At 46.2% G+C, this 18,468-nt stretch overlaps 3 protein-coding genes across 3 annotated transcripts in view; 1 reads left to right on the forward strand and 2 right to left on the reverse strand.

Annotated features, from left to right (window-relative positions):
- The window catches only part of LOC106809763 (DNA repair protein complementing XP-C cells homolog), an 18,117-nt gene extending 8,104 nt beyond the window's left edge, over positions 1–10,013 (reverse strand). The window contains exons 1-12 of the mRNA XM_014812963.1: positions 9,924–10,013; positions 6,062–6,270; positions 5,159–5,851; positions 4,803–4,893; positions 4,511–4,595; positions 3,886–4,077; positions 3,132–3,281; positions 2,256–2,704; positions 1,802–1,992; positions 1,526–1,618; positions 1,033–1,188; positions 462–655 (exon numbers count right to left, since the gene is read on the reverse strand). Coding sequence (XP_014668449.1) covers positions 462–655; positions 1,033–1,188; positions 1,526–1,618; positions 1,802–1,992; positions 2,256–2,704; positions 3,132–3,281; positions 3,886–4,077; positions 4,511–4,595; positions 4,803–4,893; positions 5,159–5,851; positions 6,062–6,251 — 2,484 coding nt within the window. The 5' untranslated portion in view covers positions 6,252–6,270; positions 9,924–10,013. The remainder of the gene's footprint in view (positions 1–461; positions 656–1,032; positions 1,189–1,525; positions 1,619–1,801; positions 1,993–2,255; positions 2,705–3,131; positions 3,282–3,885; positions 4,078–4,510; positions 4,596–4,802; positions 4,894–5,158; positions 5,852–6,061; positions 6,271–9,923) is intronic.
- A 268-nt stretch (positions 10,014–10,281) lies between these two features.
- Positions 10,282–17,106, forward strand: LOC106809767 (cytosolic Fe-S cluster assembly factor NUBP2 homolog). The gene is made up of 8 exons (XM_014812968.1): positions 10,282–10,911; positions 11,920–11,983; positions 12,270–12,415; positions 12,863–12,966; positions 13,423–13,574; positions 15,135–15,340; positions 16,403–16,492; positions 16,642–17,106. The coding sequence occupies exons 1-8, from the start codon at positions 10,828–10,830 to the stop codon at positions 16,756–16,758; spliced, it is 963 nt and encodes a 320-aa protein (XP_014668454.1). The 5' UTR covers positions 10,282–10,827; the 3' UTR covers positions 16,759–17,106.
- Positions 17,107–17,168: 62 nt separating this feature from the next.
- The window catches only part of LOC106809764 (solute carrier family 23 member 2-like), a 33,919-nt gene continuing 32,619 nt past the window's right edge, over positions 17,169–18,468 (reverse strand). Inside the window, 1 exon segment of the mRNA XM_014812965.1 lies at positions 17,169–18,054. Within this exon segment, the coding sequence (XP_014668451.1) occupies positions 17,747–18,054 (308 nt within the window). The 3' untranslated portion in view covers positions 17,169–17,746.

Consider the following 18,468-nt stretch of genomic DNA (forward strand, 5'->3'; position numbering starts at 1 on the left):
CAACTATGCTGCCTAACTTGCATCCCGTATACAGTTAAACCTCGATTAGCTGAACGAGACGGGCGGGGAGTATTTTGTTCGGATAACTGATTGTTCGGATAACTGATCTGATCATAGATATTGGGTATTATTCACGGAATCTTGAGATCTTGTTCGAATAATCCGAAATTCGGATAATTTATGTTCGGATAACCGGAGGCTTGACTGTACTAGTATGCATGGTGATACTTGACATATCACCTGCTATATGTTACTAAATACATTACCTACTGAGTAATTTATTACATACATAGTATATCATATGCATTTATTTATATCTATACCTATAAACATTATACCATTTATATTTAGTATGTTAATTACTTGTCAGAAATTTAGTAGGTTAATTTGTTTGTTGCTACGGCACAACATCACAGTAGCAGCATATCAGATTGGATATGAATCGCTAGTATAGAACTTACAGTCCTCATCAAGCCATTGTCAGCCTGGATGAATACGTACCTGGCATAGACAGGCTCTCCGCGGATGATACCGAGAGGCTGGGCTGTAGGTGGGTAAATCGCTTCAAACTTCAGCAGGTGTCTCCGTAGGGCATAGAGCGGGTGACCTTTGAACTCCGAGACGGATGATGGCAGCGGCATGGCCAGCATATCGTCTGTGTAGAACAGAAGTCGAACCGAGAGTTGTACGATGAGTAGAAACTATTAGCGGTATTTGCCTAAAACGATTGCAGACATAGCAGTGCTGTCAGTACTGTGTTAGTTGCCTGCTCAGGTTGCGTTCACACTTATACCATGTTATACATATTGATCTATATGTCCCTGCCCTCACCCTAACCATAGCCCTAGCCCTATCTCAAGCCCTATCACTAGCAAGGCCCTGGACATGGTGCATACAATCAGGAACATGTAAGCAATGATCAGAAGAAACTTACCCTAAAACGCGATGAAAAATGCAATTGTATCAAAAAGAATAAATGCATAAAAAATTTATAAAATAAAATCTTATAAAATACGTCTGATCAGAAGAAACCTTTCAGTTGCAAGTCCTCCTCCTTGTCCCTAAGTAGGTCCTGGCACTGGCGCGTTGCCAGCGTGTCCGCCCACCAGTCCCCGTCCGTGCGGAATCGTCGTGCGTTCGTCATCCAATCAGACGCGTAGCGCGGCGTTAAGTCCTTGGTGCAGTTATCTGTGCACGAATAAATATATCAAATTATATTAAAAATAAATCTCGGGCATGTAACCTCGTTTTGGTAGCACAACCTTGGAAAGGTAAATCTACACCATATTAGCTAGGGAAAAGCACAGCAGGATAGTTGACGCATTCACTTCCAATTTAATCATGGTAATTATATAATACAATGAGAACACTGTCAAATAATATAACAACACAACACAAACATTAGTGACAAGTATTATAATAAATAATAATATAATATTAGATTATATTATATGTAATAATATGATAATAATAATAATAATAATTATATAATAACCTAAATATAATTATTTCTTGGAGAACGTACCATTGTCAATGCCCACCACGTAGTGAATCGGCTGGGATGCCCGTCTCTCCAAATCCCTGGGATCATCAATGGATCCCGTAATGCAGTCGAAACCTAGAAGAGTAGTAGGTAATGATTTTGTGGTTACACTGACTCTTGCTGAAAGCATTCGAAATTCCTCACTTAAACAGAGCAGTTATTTTAACCATCCGTGCGTATTTCTTCATAATTTATCTCGCGTGGGATTTTTATCGATTGTGCTGCATATGCACTGTGCAGTTCCGTCCTCAGGCTTACACGTCCACCGGTTTTTGCTCTTCACGTAGAACTCCAGCCAAAGGTCATTCGAAGGTCCCCTGGCAGAGACGACTTGAGGGTCGTCGTCAGACTCTGCCGATCTCGCCATTGACCTGTTCTTGGCGGATTTCTGGGTTCCCCACGACTCCAGCCGGTCTAGTTCTCGGACGAGTTCTGTGTCGGAGTTGTCGCTGGAGAGCAAAGTTCGTGGATGCTTAAGCACCTTTCAACTTATATGTCCAACATGTTCACATACTATTAATAACATTTAATCTATTAATAATAAGAAGGATATTAAATCATAAAAACGAAGTGAAGATCACCTATGCATGATCTATCACTAATATTATATCAAAAAATCATTTTCTGTGCTGTTGATTTTTGTCGTTTTCCTGTTACAGAACTTATAACTATTTCGCACTTGTGTGAGTGATGCTTGTTTATTAACTGCTACCTCAATTGTTCTTGCTTTTTCTTCCGAGCGGTCTGCCTTGCCTTCTTTTCTTTTAGAGATTCTCTCCTGAACTGCTGCAACTTCTTTTCTGGGCTCTGATCCACCTTATCCATATCATCAGAGACGTTACTATCGTCACCATCGCCGTCATCACTGCTTGAAACGCCGACCTTATAGTTAGTTGGCGTAGGTCGCGTTCTCGTTGACTTCCTGCTGCCACCTGGCGTGGAAACCTCAGTTCGGTCGATCTTTCGCATCTTGCGAACTACGCGTTCGTCTGTCTCCTGCTTCGGATCTCGGAACGTCTCTTCGTCGGAATCGGTGAACTCAGGATTCGTTGCTGCGCGTCTTCTGCGCATCGTGTGACGTTGACCCCGCGACCTCCTCTTCGTCTGCTTTCCTCCACCTTTCACTGATTTCTTCACCGGTTGCTTCTTATACACCTTTGCCTTCAACGTGAAATACAGTGGATCATAAATACTACACGCGGGCGCTGATCCACTACGAAACCACGATCCACTGGCAAAATTGGTCAAATTCTTACTAATCTATTGCACTTACAAAGTAACGTTTACCTTTAAGACACAGGTAGGCCTACACAAACTCATGTACAGTACCTTAAGTAGAGAGCAAAGGGCCAGATTTTAAATAACAGCATACAGTAACTACTAATGTAAAAAATTACGATGATAAAATGACACTTTATATTTCGTAATAAGGTGCTGTTACTCCGAACAACATTAACTACTACTACCATTATCGAATAAACCCACCAACAATTACAGAATTAACCCGAATTGCGCAGGTCATTTTCCCAAGCATATCACCACCCACAGAGACACGAGGCAGCTGCTGCTGCTGCTGCTTGTAGAATACCTGCGATTCAGGCTTCAGTGATGTCGGCTGCAGGTTATAAACGAGTCTCGTGAGAACAGAGAGACTGCGCAGAAAGATGGCGAACAGGGGGATGTATTCCCGCGACGACGGCACGCGCCTGGTTGCTAGACAGTCACTCATCCGCTGAAACTACACACACACATGCAAGTGATGACATCACGTGAAATCAGTGGTTCTACCCGCAAACCACCCCCTGTGCGGAATAATCCTCGATATGTCCTTACCCCATGTCTCAACCACATGGGATACCCATCCCCCTTACCCGATTACCAATGCACAACCTGCCTACATCATGACCGTCATCCTGTATCCAACCTACATCATCATTCTATATCCGCACCCACCATATCACCCCACCCGATCCTATCCCACTCTAACCCACATTCCATGTCAACTCGGCCGCGGCGCTGACGATGACGAGTGACCAATCACTGGTGAGGAGGGGTGGTGTGTGTGTGTGTGGGGGGGGGGGATATGGTTGTTATGGGGTAGTGGTCGGCGTGGGGTGGTGGGGTAGGGTGGGTAGGGTTGCTGGGGTGTAGGGGTAGGTGGGTAGGGTTGCTGGGGTGTAGGGGTTGGTAGGGTTGCTGGGGTGTAGGGGTAGTGGTTGGTAGGGTTGGTGGGGTGTAGGGGTAGTGGTTGGTAGGGTTGGTGGGGTGTAGGGGTGGTATAGGGGTAGGGTGGGTAGTGGTGGGATGGTGTGTAAGGTGGAGAGGGATGATGCATAAGGAACGTCGTCCGTCTCCACGACGACGAACGACTTAAACCAGTTGATGAGCGCAGTGAGCACGGCACGATCGATCGCCGTTGCCGCGGCGACCGTGTAGCGCGCGGGCAGCAGCGACAGTGCCACGGCCTGTAGCTCCTCGCTGTTGCAGACACTGCTGCAGTGCAGACCATGAGACAGGTAGCAGAGCAGGTGTACCTGGCAGGTGAAAACACGACAACGGGTGACCCAGGTGTGTTGCTATTATAGTGGCATGTGTGAAGAAGAGGCCTGGACAGCCGACACTACACTTCGAATATCCAACCACTCCCATTCCAAGATGCTATTACCGAAGCCACTCCCTTATTACCCTGATGTCACTCTTCTCTGTCAACACATTCTCGTATTCTGCAACTAGTTCCTCGCGATGGCTTACTCGTGATGGCTGTGGGATACTTGATTCTAAATCACCTCACACAAGCTTCAACTTCCTAATCTAGATACAATAACACCTAAGTGGATGTAGATGTGGTGGATCGTGCTAACTCGATGCAGAATTCTTTACAATCTTCTCAGCAACATATTTCGACTTTTATATGTGATATATAGGAAGAATGTGCCTTTCGAATCGATTATGCGTATTGAGCTATACCTGGTGCAGACTTGTTCGGACATCTTTACTGAGTTTGTTCCACAGGCTCTTGAAGTAACTCTCCGCACTATATTTGTCTTTCTTCCTGCAAGCAGAAGAATATTGCCAATTATCGCAAAAAAACAGCAAATCTTTTCTACACCACCACTGAGAGCACGATGTTAGCAATTCACATAATCTAATCGTGTTTCTCACATATTCCTCATATATAAGATAACAGATAAAAGATAAACGCATCATACATCCTTCTCACTATCGGAAACACTCGCAGAAACGTCAGCAGGAAACTTACTTCTTATCTGCCTCGGTCTTCACAGTGATCTTTATATCATGCTGCACGGCGGGTTTCACGAGCGGAGGAGGCAGCGGTGGATGGCTGAAGTCTGGCAACACACGAGAGAAATCTATAGCGCTACCACAGTGACAACCGGGAATGGGGAACATCAAACTATTATCAAATATAGGTTTATTATCATATGTGCTATAAGAAGCTCGATCTGCATATGTTGTTAGCAGGACTAACAATATCATAAACAGATATTATTATTATTATAATTTACCTGCTATTTACATTACCTGTGATGTGATGACAAGAAGCAGTGCAAATAACAGCGTTTTATGTAATATCTCGTTGTTCTCTTGCATTACCTTGTACCTCCTCCCATTCCGATTCGCTACTCTCGCTACTCATCATCTCTCCCTTCAATGTTTTCTTTGGGCTTTCTTTCTTTGGGCTTTCTTTCCCAGATGGACCGGCCTGTGGCGACACTCCATCCGCATCTCCTCCTCCTCCTCCTCCTTTTCCTCCTCCTCCATACTTCACTGATGGCTCCTCTTTCAACATCACACTCAAGCTCACGGCCTGCGGGTTCTCTCGCTGGCTGTCACCGTCAGCTCTGACTTTAGTGCTCAATCTTCCCCGAGGTTTTCTCGCGGCGCCCTCTGGCGGCAGCTTGCGGCGAGACGCGGTCGTCGCGCGCGGGGTCGGCTCCGTGACCTCGCAATCGGATTCGTCGCGAGGTTTCGATGTCGATTTGCTTGCCTTGAGCACGCGCGTTTGTTTCTTCCTGCTCGGCGACACCGAGCGGCCATTGCTCGCCCTGCCCTCCAGTGGCGCCCTCTTCGTTCGAGCTGTCTTCACCTTCTCTGCGAGCTTTGCAGCTGGAGACGTGAGTGGCCGGTGAGGTTTGACCAGTGGTGCACCCTCTCCCGTGGACGGCGCAGGACTGGCTTCCTTTCGCAGCGTCTCTTTCTTCTGCCTCGCCGTGCAGGGAAGGCTGAGGGAAATCTCCTCCGTCTTCCTTTTTTTAGCTGCAACCTTGCTTGCGAGGCTGGTCCTACCTGTGCAAGAGTATTGCAAGCATGTATGCATGAACAGGAGTCTACTGCAAAACTAAAAATCTCACGCGAATTAACATCGTGACTTTTGACTAGTAACTAAACGACTTTGACTAACTTTTAACTAAATGACTAAGAGACAATTTATTATTGACCCTCACGAATGAACACGTACGCTAGTGTTTGGATGTGTTATAACTTCACTGTGCTCACCTGCTATGCTGTCTGCTGGAGTCTTCGCCCCAGCCTCCTCCTCCTCTTCTCTTTTTCGTGTGACCTTCCTCTTTCGCTTCGAGATGACCTCCTGTGGTGAGGCAGCAACAGCAGCATCTTCTCCTCGATTTCCATCAGCTGGCTTCTCTTCAGGATTCCTCCTCTTCCTCAGCCTCCTTGCTGGTGCCATCGTAGGGGAAATCTACCACCTGGAATCAGTTATCACAGTAAGTAAACAATCAACAACGTTGTGTCACAGTGACACTAGATCTAAAGGCACAGTCAATATTTACTCAGCTCTGAAAATGGTATACTGAAACTCGGCTACATGTATGTATAGAAATGTTCCTCATTTAATTTCCATGTGATGAGTGACAAATAACCAAGCAATGTGTGCATATCATAGTTCAGTTCAATTTTTGCACTACTGCTTTAAATATGTAGAAGCTGAACAGTAATACGAACTATAAAGGTTATTTCAAAGGTTACACCTTGTTTAATTTCCACATAATGAGTGACAAATAACTAAGCATTGTGTGCATATCATAGTTCAGCTCAATGTTTGCACTACTGCTACTATGTAGAATCCGCAATTTAGATACAATAGCAGCTGTAAGACAAACTCTATCATTACTAGTATTGATATATTATTAGTGTTAACCTTGGAGCAGTGGTGCACTTTCATAACGTGTACTGTGATGTAAAATGTATAATATAATAAAAATTGTGGCAAATTAAGTTAATAATAAATTAATAATTGCTCAACAAAAAATGTAGTGACAAAGTAAGTAATACGTAAATATTTATTATAGTATATTCTTTTTCTCATTACAACATTAAAAATTTTATACTCATTATTCTGATTTACAAAAGTATGTACATAATTCTATTTAAGAAAAATGGGCTAAATGTTTGTAAAAGATCCTGATATCACCTATAAAACTATTTTCTAGGCTCAATTCAGATTCAACACGAGTCTCTCCCCCTCTCCTCTCCCCATCAGTCACTCTATCTATCCGTCTCCCACATAGTGATTGAGACAGGGTTCTTTCTCTCACATGGGTGCTATACGACAGCGACAGCATCATAAGAGTATTCGTCGTCATGACGACGGGCCCTTTAGCAAGTCCTCGGGCGCAATCCTCCTGATCGCCTCGCCACATTTCTTCAGCGCCTCCCTCGAGCCAGGGAATCTCGTCTCCACGCACTTTGCTTCCAGCTGCGTCTCCACCTGCGCCGTCAGCACAGCGCATCGAGCGAGCACCGTCGCCGCGGCAACGTCGCGCCCGGCTCCCCGCGGCAACCGCACGAGCCGGTGCTCCCGCAGCTGTTCCCGTAGCAACCGCTCGGCGTCGGCCATGTGCGCGTCCGCCTCGGCCGCGACGCAGGCACGCAGGTCGTCCGCAATTGCCGCTTCTGCCCGCACGAGGGCGCCGGCAAGGGAGGCGGCGAGGGCGTGTCGGTCGGCGAGGAGAAGGGCTTCGTACGCGAGCTGTTTCACGGAGACGTGCGCGGCCCCGATCGCCTCTCGTTCCACCGCCCCCTGCACCGCTCGCAGCGCCCCCGCCGGCGCGCGCTCCTCCAGGTGGCGCCGTGCGCGTCGGAACGCGGCGACGCGCGCGCGGTACTCCTCGAGCTGTCCGCGCGAGAGGTTGCGCAGCACAGACGTTTGCGCCGGCGACGCGGCGACAAGTAGCGCCCTCGCGCCCGACACGACGCCGACGAACGACGCAAAGAGCTCCGCGACGTCAATCTGCACCTTCGCGAGCCGCCGCACGTTGCCGCCGGCAGGGGGCGCCACGTCTAGCTGCGGCTTCGCGAGCCGTCGCACGTCGCCGCCAGCAGGGGGCGACACGTCGATCTGCACCTTCGCGAGCCGCCGCACGTCGCCGCCGGCAGGGGGCGCCACGTCGAGCTGCGCCTTTGCGAGCTGCCGCACATCGCTGCCAGCAGGGGGCGACACGTCGAGCGCGTCGGCGAGTTCGCAGAACGTCGGCAGCTGGCGGTCGATCTTCTCGCGGATCTCCATCGCCCGCGCGTAGATCCGCCGCGTCTCCGTCGAGACGTCCGGGACTCCTCCCTCCCACGTCGCGGAGTGATCCCGCGCTTGCCCGTCCCCGAGCGCCTTCCGGCAGGCGTCGCACGCGGGGAGGTACGTGCGGCACGGTGACGCCACCTCGGGGCAGCCGGCGACGCCAACGACGGCGAGCAGGACGTCGAAGGTCGGGTCGTCGTGCGGCGACTGCTCGGCGGGGACGTAGACGAGGACGCCATCTTGGGTCGAGCAGCGTGCGCATGCGCCGCGCCCGCATACGCTGCAGTCGCGTCGCCGACGCAACACCAGCCCGAACGCCACCCCGCAGACCTCACAGGTGGTGCCGGCATCCGGCGGCGGGATGCGGTCGCGCGGCCGCTGCCAGTACGGCGGCGCGGCGGCGGCGCCGAACCATCGTGACGATACCGGCGCCATCTTCAGACTGCGTCTGAACCCGTCCCGCAGCCGCTCCACTTCGCCGTCGAAATCGACCACCAGGCGGCGCGCGGAAGCTCCGCCTCTCGCCTCCCGTCGGAGATGCGTGAACGTGAGCATCCACCGCCGGGTGGCTCCCTCTGGCTGTGGCTCGGGCTCGTCGTAGCAGCTGCGGCAGACGCGGTGCGGGCGTCCGCCGGGGTCAGGGCGCGCGAGGTAGGATAGGCGGCGGACGTAGTCCGTGCACGGTCGGCAGAAGACGTCGCCGCAGCGGCGGCAGCGTCGCGCGGAGAGCCGCCGCATGACTGCGCCGAGGGTGCGACCGCATCCCGCGCAGCGCTCCCGCGACGACTTACTCCGCCAGTGCGACGTCACGATGCCGTCCGCGCACGCCGGCGCCCCCGTGTGGGCGGCGGAGAGAGCATCGAGGTTGGACGAGACAGCCTGCAAGTCGGCGCTCTGCTGACCTCTGACCTCGTCGGTCGCCGCCGGCGTCTCGACGATCTCCCAGTCCCAGGGTCCGCTGTACATGACGATGTTGGAATCGCGGCGAGATGGATGGATATTATACGCGTGCAGGTTTTCCACCGAAATGCTAGATCTAATAATGATGATGGCGCCGCATGTCTGCAAAAAGGCACCGAAGTAATGCCTATTAGCATTACATTTAATTATGAGGAGCTCTCTAAACCGATCAGCCCATGTGACGTTCTTGCTTTCTGTTCAGGCAGGTCTTTCCATCGTCTTACTTAGAAAACATTTGACATCGTCTTTCTTGAGAATTTCGAGTGCGGGTGACGATGTCAATGGCAATGCCTATGTCTTAGCTCTAGTACTATAGCCCGCTTACATTAACGCCAGCGGCAGCGATCCTGCGGGCTATAGTACTAGAGCTACCTATGTCTATGATACTGATAGTAAATTAGTATGTGTGACGGTGGCACCGGTTACCACGGAACGGGTTCCCAGCGAGGTAATTGTGAGCTCACTGGGAACCATGCACTGGCAGAGTATGTGTAAATATGTTCTGTGTTTGTGATTGTATAATTATTTGTGCAACTTTTTTTATTGAAACATATGAATAGGTAAGACCAGGAATTGTGGATTTTCATGTCTCTACACACACACTTTCGAAAATGAGATCATGTAAAAGGGCCAATTAGGCCCAAACTAACTTGAAACTATGAGTATGATTGCGCCTAAGCCTAAGGATGTAGCCTGTAGGGCCTACCTCACTGTCCTCAGGCTCAGTGTGATAACTAAGTGTGATGTTTGTGATTACATGGTGCTTGAATCCCTAGCCTAGTTGTGTCAGCCTGGATCTGGTGCTCACTCTTTTCAAACGTATCTTTCACAAACGTAACAATATTAACTAATCATCGTAAAAAATACCTGTTTTCTTTTCTATTCTGCCGTGTTCAACTTCAACTTGTTGTTATCTCCCGCATGCGCGCGCTACAGCAAGGTCAGGTTATGGTAAATCATTTCCCATTCGCGCTTAGGAATTTCGTGGCGCTGCATACACAAATCACATCAAAAGCCAAAAACATGCGCAAAAGTCCACTTCAAAAAATAATTCTCAAAAAAATTAAACAAAATAAGCAGTTGTAGATTAGTGAAAAACTTCTTATGTGTAAAATATATATTTTTTATTATTTGATTTGTTGTTCCTTTAATAATTTCTTTGTATGCGTGCGGTTTTTTAAAACAGCGATGACGGTGATGATGACGACTAAAACGATGAAAACCGGTTTACGGAAACGGCGGAAGAGAAGAGTGATCTTTAACCCCAAGATGTCAGCCTCCAGTTGTTGAATTCATGCCATATCGTCAATAACATCATAACCTCATAAATATTAGTCTTCAAAGTCCAAGTATCGAAGACGGAATTAGGAGACAAAATTAAATTGATCAAATACTGAAGTAGCCAAATCATCACTGCTTATCGCAGTAGAAAAAAACATCAAATTTGAAGAGAGAATATTCCATGTCGTTAGCATCTGAACACACACTGACCCACTGTGACACAGGCACAGCAAATGTGTGACACAGTGACACACTGACACTATTATATCTACTCTAGTAGTAGTACTAGTAGTACTACTACCAGTACCACCGACTTTGAACTATTCCATACCAGTAACCATTTTGGGCTGTGCAGCGAATGCTGGCACAGTGTGCGTGTGGCCGCTTGGGTCACGATACAATATCATAAATATGCTGTGGCGATAGATGGTTGTAGTGACTTTATATCAAAAACACTGTCACTGAGTCAGCTTGTCGTGTTTGTAAACGCATGGATATAATTACGAGTAAAGTTGCCACGTCTGCTGACAGTGACAATGTCACAAGCATTCTTGAAGGCTGTCCGGCGGACTCGGTATGCAGAATTAAAGTTGTGCTTGTAATTTGCGTTTACATTTATATTTATTGATTGTTGCTATGCTTGATTTCTTTAGTATGCCTTACTTTAATTTTTTGCCTAATCCTTGTATAAGCACCCCGGATTAGTTTAGCACATATTTGAACTATTTATACGGTAATAATATTAATACCTCTGTCCCAAACTATGATGGCACATAATTTTTACCCAGGGTTCTCCGCAAGTCATTAACATATATGTCATTAACATATGTCGGGTCCAACATGCCTTCAAAGCTGATGCTAACTTGTGACATACCATATATCCATTGACATGCCTTAATTACCTAATTGGCATGCTTTCCAGCTGTGTTAATTTTTATAGTGCCAACATAGTCATATATACATATATCCAAACTGATTGAGTTAACGTCAGGGTTCTGCCCACGGTGGGCGGCGGTGGGCGGGTGTGCCCGGCACTATATATCTTTGCCCGGCACTAATTTTTGATATATAATAAAAAGAAACGAAAAAAAAGTGATATATGGGCTTTTTATTGCTCAGAATGCAGGAAATTGAGTTTCAGACTATCAAAAATCAAACATTTTCAGGGGGGGCATACCCCTGGACCCCCCTAGATTCGCGCCAACGGCGCTTGCAAAGTCGCAACTGCATGCGCCCGGCACTAAAAAATCCTGGGCAGAACCCTGAACGTGTATAGTATCAGAAGTAGATAATAGGGAATTCCCCTATTATCTACTTCTGATAGTATGGATGCTTGCCTTGCGAAATGTGTAATTGAATCGAATTAGCAATAATATTATATGGGATGAATTCTCCAATTCCTCGACATGCCTTCCAGATATTCTGAGCAGAACCCTGTTATTATCTATATTAAGTAGATCGCCCTGAAAATGCACACACAAAAGCCAGCCTGTTTGGATGTATGTGTTTTGCTGTTCCTGAAAGACAAATATATAATAGAAGATATGGTGGTTCTTACACTGAACTATTACCCGTGTTTCAGGCTGCTGCAGGAAGAGCGAATGTGTGCGAAAGCTGCCCGGGTAGGGAACTATGTTTGTCCCAAGGTATAAACATAAATATATCTTCATGTTTAGTGTACGAAAATATGGGAAATCATCGTTTATTTCTATCAGTAGCCTCTGACCTAATTTTATTGGTCTAATTTCCATCCATCACTATCTCTTTCAAAAGCAGGAAAAGCTTAAACAGCTTTGATCCTAATCTTTTCCAGTAGGTGGCACTACTTGCCTTATTAGTATAAGAGGGGCATCTCTCCTATAAGGCAGTATGTACATGGTAGAAATTGTGGAAATTCTACCTGTGCTATAAGCATTGTTAACTCATCCACAGGTTCGTTGGATCCAGATCAGCCTGCCATTGACCTCCGCATGAATGCAATCAAGCACAAAATTCTCGTGGTGTCGGGAAAAGGAGGTGTTGGAAAGAGTTCTATGGCTGCAGCCCTCAGCAATGGATTATCAACAAAAGGAAAAAAGGTGTAAGATAGGCAGGTGAATAAGAACTGTCACTGGGGCCACAATTAAAAAATCTTTGTATGCCCTCGCCCGACCCAGGCTGAAAAGTTTGGGTAGGTAGTTAGGTTTTTTTTGAAGGGGTCTTTACAAATTCAGCATGGTGTCTACATGCTCGGGTGTGCTTGTGTGGAGATACCTTTTATGTTGAATGTTTGTTTTGCTTGGTACATATAATGTATTGCCTACAGATTTATATAATGTACGGTAAAAAAAATATGTAAAATGTTTTGAGTCGGCCCCTTTTTAGCGGGTCGTTCGGGCGAGGGCAAACAAATAATATTTTTATTATGGCCTGGGCGTCATTTTTGATGTAGGCGATGAACAACAAATTCATAAAAAAAAGTATGGCTGCAAAGGTGGAGAATGAATTTGATTGCCGTAAAATTTGAAGGTACGCTTGCCTCTTAGGTCGGCTTACTGGATCTGGATATATGTGGACCCAGCCAAGCTCAACTTATGGGTGTGGATGGTGAGGCAGTGATGAACACAGAGTGGGGTTGGAAACCTGTGGTGTAAGTACCTTCTTGCATTGAAACTAAGCATGCTATTTATGCTTACGTTCTAAAATCCATACGTTTTGTTTGTTCGTGCGTGCGCGAGTCCATCTATCTGAAAGCGACCTCACCAATCTATCCAACCATATACTTATACTTATACTTATATACCATAGCTTGTAGAAATGAGGTAGGCACCTCCCCTTGCCTTCCCTTCTCTCCCCTTAAATTCTCCTTCCCTGCATTTCACAGTCCTGCGTAACCTGTCTATCGGCACGGTACCTATTGATTCGTGCGTTTCACTAGGGCGTACACTCACTCGTACTCTCACTCTCGCACATACGGTGAGCGTCGTTGTACTGTTGCAGTTCGCCACACACAGGAGTCAAGGTCATATCGGTGCATCGTTGTACTGTTGCAGTTCGCCACACACAGGAGTCAAGGTCATTTCAGTGGATCGTTGTACTGTTGCAGTTCGCCACACACAGGAGTCAAGGTCATTTCGGTGGCTTCGCTATTGGCCAGTGGCGAGGACTCGCTGGCTTTCCGAGGTCCACGAAAGACCGCGCTCATAAAGAGATTCGTGAAGGACGTCTTCTGGGGAAGGTTGGACTACCTCATCATCGGTTGGTATATTACTCGCCCTTGAATCGCATGATCACATCTCCCTACCGCCGTCACTCAGTCGTAAGAGTGGCACAGAACAAGCAACACACACGAGCACACAATCGCACAAGCAATACAGGTAGCACAGTTACGAGCAACTGATAAATATACATGTAATATATAGCTAAATATGTTGTGCTGTTACTATTTTTAGCTCATCTGACATAGTCAGATGCAGCTTGTAGAATCGCTTGATCGTCCGTCCGTCCGTCCGGTCGTCCGTCAACAGTTGGGCACAAATCTTAACCGCTCGACGTACGGTCACGATATTCGGGTCGTTGGGGGGGATCGTCAAAACGAGTTGGGATGTCGAAGCTGGGGGTCAAAGGTCAAAGGTCAAGAGGTGTAAAAGAAGGGGGAACATTCACTCCTTAACTTAAGGTATAGGGAGGAAATGCAGAATTGCGGCACAAATCTAAACGGCTCGACCTAGGCTCGTGATAGTCGGTGTATAGCATCATGGTAGGAAAAGCCATCACTGTGCCGAAATTGGAGGTCACAGGTCAAAGGTCAATGGAGCACAGGGCAGATTTTAGACATTTTCTGAGGACATGGTCTGACGGAGCGATTGGAAAACTTTTTTGTTTCAGCGGTGACCTATCATTTTTATGGCTTTATTGAAAGGACCATGAAATCTACTTTCCACTGACGTGCGAAGAGTAAGTGTCTGATAACCTTTTGACCCTCAAGAGGAGGGTTAAACATGGATTTGTTGACTGTCTGTTAGAAAGAATTTGACTGCCGGGTTTGCTAGTAGAATCTATACATGCCTGGATGTATGAGGCTACAATGTCACAGTGAAATTTCAAAAGCTAAATTTGGTTAAAGAAGGTTTATGCTCCTTAAATCGTATAATTTATATGGCATTCTGTAGTGTCAGTATGTTACATGTAACGTATGCCACTGCCAGTGGCTACTGCCAGTGCATGTGTTGTGGTACTGTGGAGTTTTTGCCTTAATTGGTTGCAGGTGGCAGCTCTCTATTGCGCAGCCTGTAGGCTTGCGTAGGTAAATGGATGAGTGCTTACCTATTCTGTCTTGCAGATAGTTGTTGCTACTACATATGATGGGAGCTTCCATCTTTAATCTGAAGACACTTAAACGTACGCGCCATCTCGTGGCAACTTTCATAACGATCCCAACGAACATTCCTTTGAGAAGGTTCCTGATACCATCCCTGTGCATTCCACTGTTTCGGCGTGTATGTGAACACATTTGGGACTAACAGGGTTTACTAGAATCCCACCACAGAGTCACCGCAGTAGACGTTAGATGAGCGCTGTCGCTATGCGGCACTTGTTCAGCTAAGTCATATTTTAAAATTATAGAATAATTTAAAGGTGGTTTTCAAGCAATGCTTTATAATGAGCAGTAAATAAGTGTGGCATGGAAAAACTGTTGTTGGTGGTGCTTAAGCACATGCAAAATATACGTGCCTAACCTAATTTGATTGCGATTGTTTTAAACACACTCTCCTACCTAACTCCTAATTATTATTTTTCATTATTCTCGTTTCCCAGATACCCCACCGGGTACCAGCGATGAGCATCTTACCGTCGTGAAAATCTTACAAAATACAAAGCCAGATGGCGCCATCATCGTCACAACTCCGCAGTCCGTCGCCCTGGCAACTGTGCGAAAAGAAATAGATTTCTGCAGTAAGATGCGTGTGAACATCATCGGTATTGTCGAGAACATGAGTGCGTTTGCTTGTCCTTGCTGCGGGGTGAGTATATAGCACGACCAACAATGCAGCTCTTAATTTCATACTTATTGTTTTTCACTACTACAACGAACAGATGTATACAGATATTCAAACAGGTGTACAGATAGGTTCAACCTAGGTTCACATTAACACATACTATCAGTAGATGGGTGGCCACGTCTAACAATACACGACAAATATTGTATAGTGTGAATGATTCCAAGTGAATGCTTGCAAGACCCGCTTGGGTAGCATAGGTGTCCGTTTCTGACCAGGTACATATCAGAGTGAAGATACAGATTCCAATTGGAGCATGTATGATCGTGTTGCTTAACACATAACTCTAAAAAGCTGATTATAATAACAATCACAGTTTTATTTTATTTACCTTTTGTGGTGTAAAATATATAAAGTAAAAATAACACTTATTGATACACTGTGTTATTGGTACAAAGTTTTTTTGGTGTATCAATGTGTCATCATATTATTTTAGATCCCATGATTTTAGTCGAATATCGATTAAGTCACCTTTCAATTGCCTTAGATACATGGTTTTGGAATGTTACAACATTGACTTTGACTCGTCTGCTTATTAGATTCAGATCTTGTCCAACACAAAAGATATGCTGCATATTGCAAATACTGCGGTACGTTTTTCTTTCCTGATACCTGCCACTAATAGTGATGTGAATGTTAAAAAACACGTAAAGGTCACATAAAAATACAAAGTAAAAGTGCAGGCAGCTATATAAAGTAACAGGATTGAACATAAATGATAAACATAAATGTTAAAATATAATTAGCAAGGTGGCTCATTTTACATCATTAAACATACTATAACACGCAGAGAAGTAGTTCTTTCGGAAGTGCATTTGAAAACGTGGAAGTATAATGTTGCGAAATGCTACCCATCATAAAAAACCAGTAGGTAAACCTATAGAGCTAAAGTGAACCATGCAGGTCGCAGTAACAAATCTAGCAATAATTTGCCGCTCATTTGCATGGCCTTCATTCAACACGTCTGACAAATCACATTGCATTGAAAAACATTGCTAGCTTCCTCATTTCATTGCTGGTTTTCAGGAGGTATCTGAAATCTTCTCCTCTGGTGGAGGGGAACGACTGGCTGAGGAGTTTGGCCTCGCGTTTCTTGGCCGAATTCCCATCGACCCAGTGAGTATAGTAGACACATGGGTTACTTCATATGGTCTATTTTACACCTGGCACATGCCTTAATACAGTTTAATTGCTAGTCAACACATACTGACACTGCTGTCTGGACGTATGCATGTACTTCAGGGGTGTGCACGTGTGTGTTGCAGAGCATAGCAGAACACGGCGAGGAAGGCAGCAATCTAGTAGCGGCGTCTGCTAACACTACCGGTTCACAAGCTCTGCTCAAAACCTGTGACAATGTCATTCGCATCATCGAGGGCTAGCTGAAGGGAAGCAACAGCATCTCTACAATATGATCAGATTGATCACTGTCAACACTCTTTATACACAGGGATCAAACAGAATATTATTATCTACCTTAAATCGGGTTTAAAAAATGCTCGGATTTATGCTTGTTGATTATATGGGATCCCCATATAATACCAATACTCTCTAGAGGGGAAATAAAATTATGTCACTAACTATAAAGTGCAATGTAGTAGAGATTCTTCGTGAAGTGGAATATAGTGGAAATGTATAGTATATATAACGTAAAATAATTTTGTTGCAAAGAACATATTTTGTTACCCGACTTAATTACCCTTGGGAAAATAAATGTAATTTTTACCCGATTTTCCGTTGTGCGCACATTTATTCGTGGACCGCATGATGTAATATCACATTTGCCATGTTCCTACACAATAAAAAACACCCTCATCCCATAATTAAAATTGAGCATTTTCAATTAAATACTTTCGCAATTCACGGGGGTAGACGAGAACATGTGCATGTTAGTAATAAGTGTGTGGACTATAAATGTATATATTACATAGTGTGTAGAATAAAATATAGAAGACATAAAATGATATTCTCTCTTCTGTGTGGTTAGCCAGTGGCTAACACGTCCACCTCTCACGCCAAAGACTATGAGAGTTCGGTCCCCTGGCACACTAATGGATTCTCTCAAGGTGTATAAAACCTCAATGTGAATATTTCGTGGGTCAGACGACCACACGTGAAACGGTGGATCCATTTCCAGCAATCGCAACTTAACATCGGGGGCGAATAATGACAAATCGTCAATTTCAGAATGCAATTCAAATGCAATTCGATTGCAATTTCAATTTCAAATTGTCTAAATTTGTCATTATTCACCGCTGTTAATATCCGCCAGAATCGTCAAATGCGACGGAAAAATTACGTGCGATCTCTCGACCCGTGCTTCGCTCGCTGAGATTCCTCCGAACGGCCTCCTCCGTAGCGCCCCCTGTCTCAGAACTTCGTGATGTCGGTCGTATCCGTAGCGACCGACCCGAGCATGGAGACGCTCTGGGCCTCGGCAGGCTGTGTCCGCCGGCAGCTGAGCCCGTCGAGTGAGAACGTCGGGCAGACGGGAACGAACCTGAGCGGTCTCGCGCGACGGATCGCTGGCATGCAGAGCGGGAAGTCGTAGCTGCTGTCGGCGGCGGCGCCACCGTCGCCCGCGGTGGCGCCACCGTCGACGTTCGTCGTGGCGTCGCTCGGGGTTGTGCTGTCGATTTGCTTCCTCCACTCTGCGAGTCCTCGCTCCTCTACGGTGCCTGGGAACGAGAGAGCAGACAAGGAGACCCATGAGAAAAGAGAAAAAGAGGGTGCCACGAGTGTGCATGAAAAAGCCTTTCTAACTCGGAGACCCGAGTTTTCCTGAAAACAGAAAAAGAGGGCGCCACGAGTGTGCATGAACAAGCCTTACTAACTCAGACCCGAGTTTCATGAGAATAGAAAAAGAGGGCGCCACGAGTGTGCATGAACAAGCCTTAATAACTCAGACCCGAGTTTCATGAGAATAGAAAAAGAGGGCGCCACAAGTGTGCATGAACAAGCCTTAATAACTCAGACCCGAGTTTCATGAGAATAGAAAAAGAGGGCGCCACAAGTGTGCATGAACAAGCCTTAATAACTCAGACCCGAGTTTCATGAGAATAGAAAAAGAGGGCGCCACAAGTGTGCATGAA

This window comes from Priapulus caudatus, unplaced genomic scaffold, assembly GCF_000485595.1.
Source record: "Priapulus caudatus unplaced genomic scaffold, Priapulus_caudatus-5.0.1 Scaffold382, whole genome shotgun sequence".
NCBI lineage: Eukaryota > Metazoa > Priapulida > Priapulimorpha > Priapulimorphida > Priapulidae > Priapulus > Priapulus caudatus.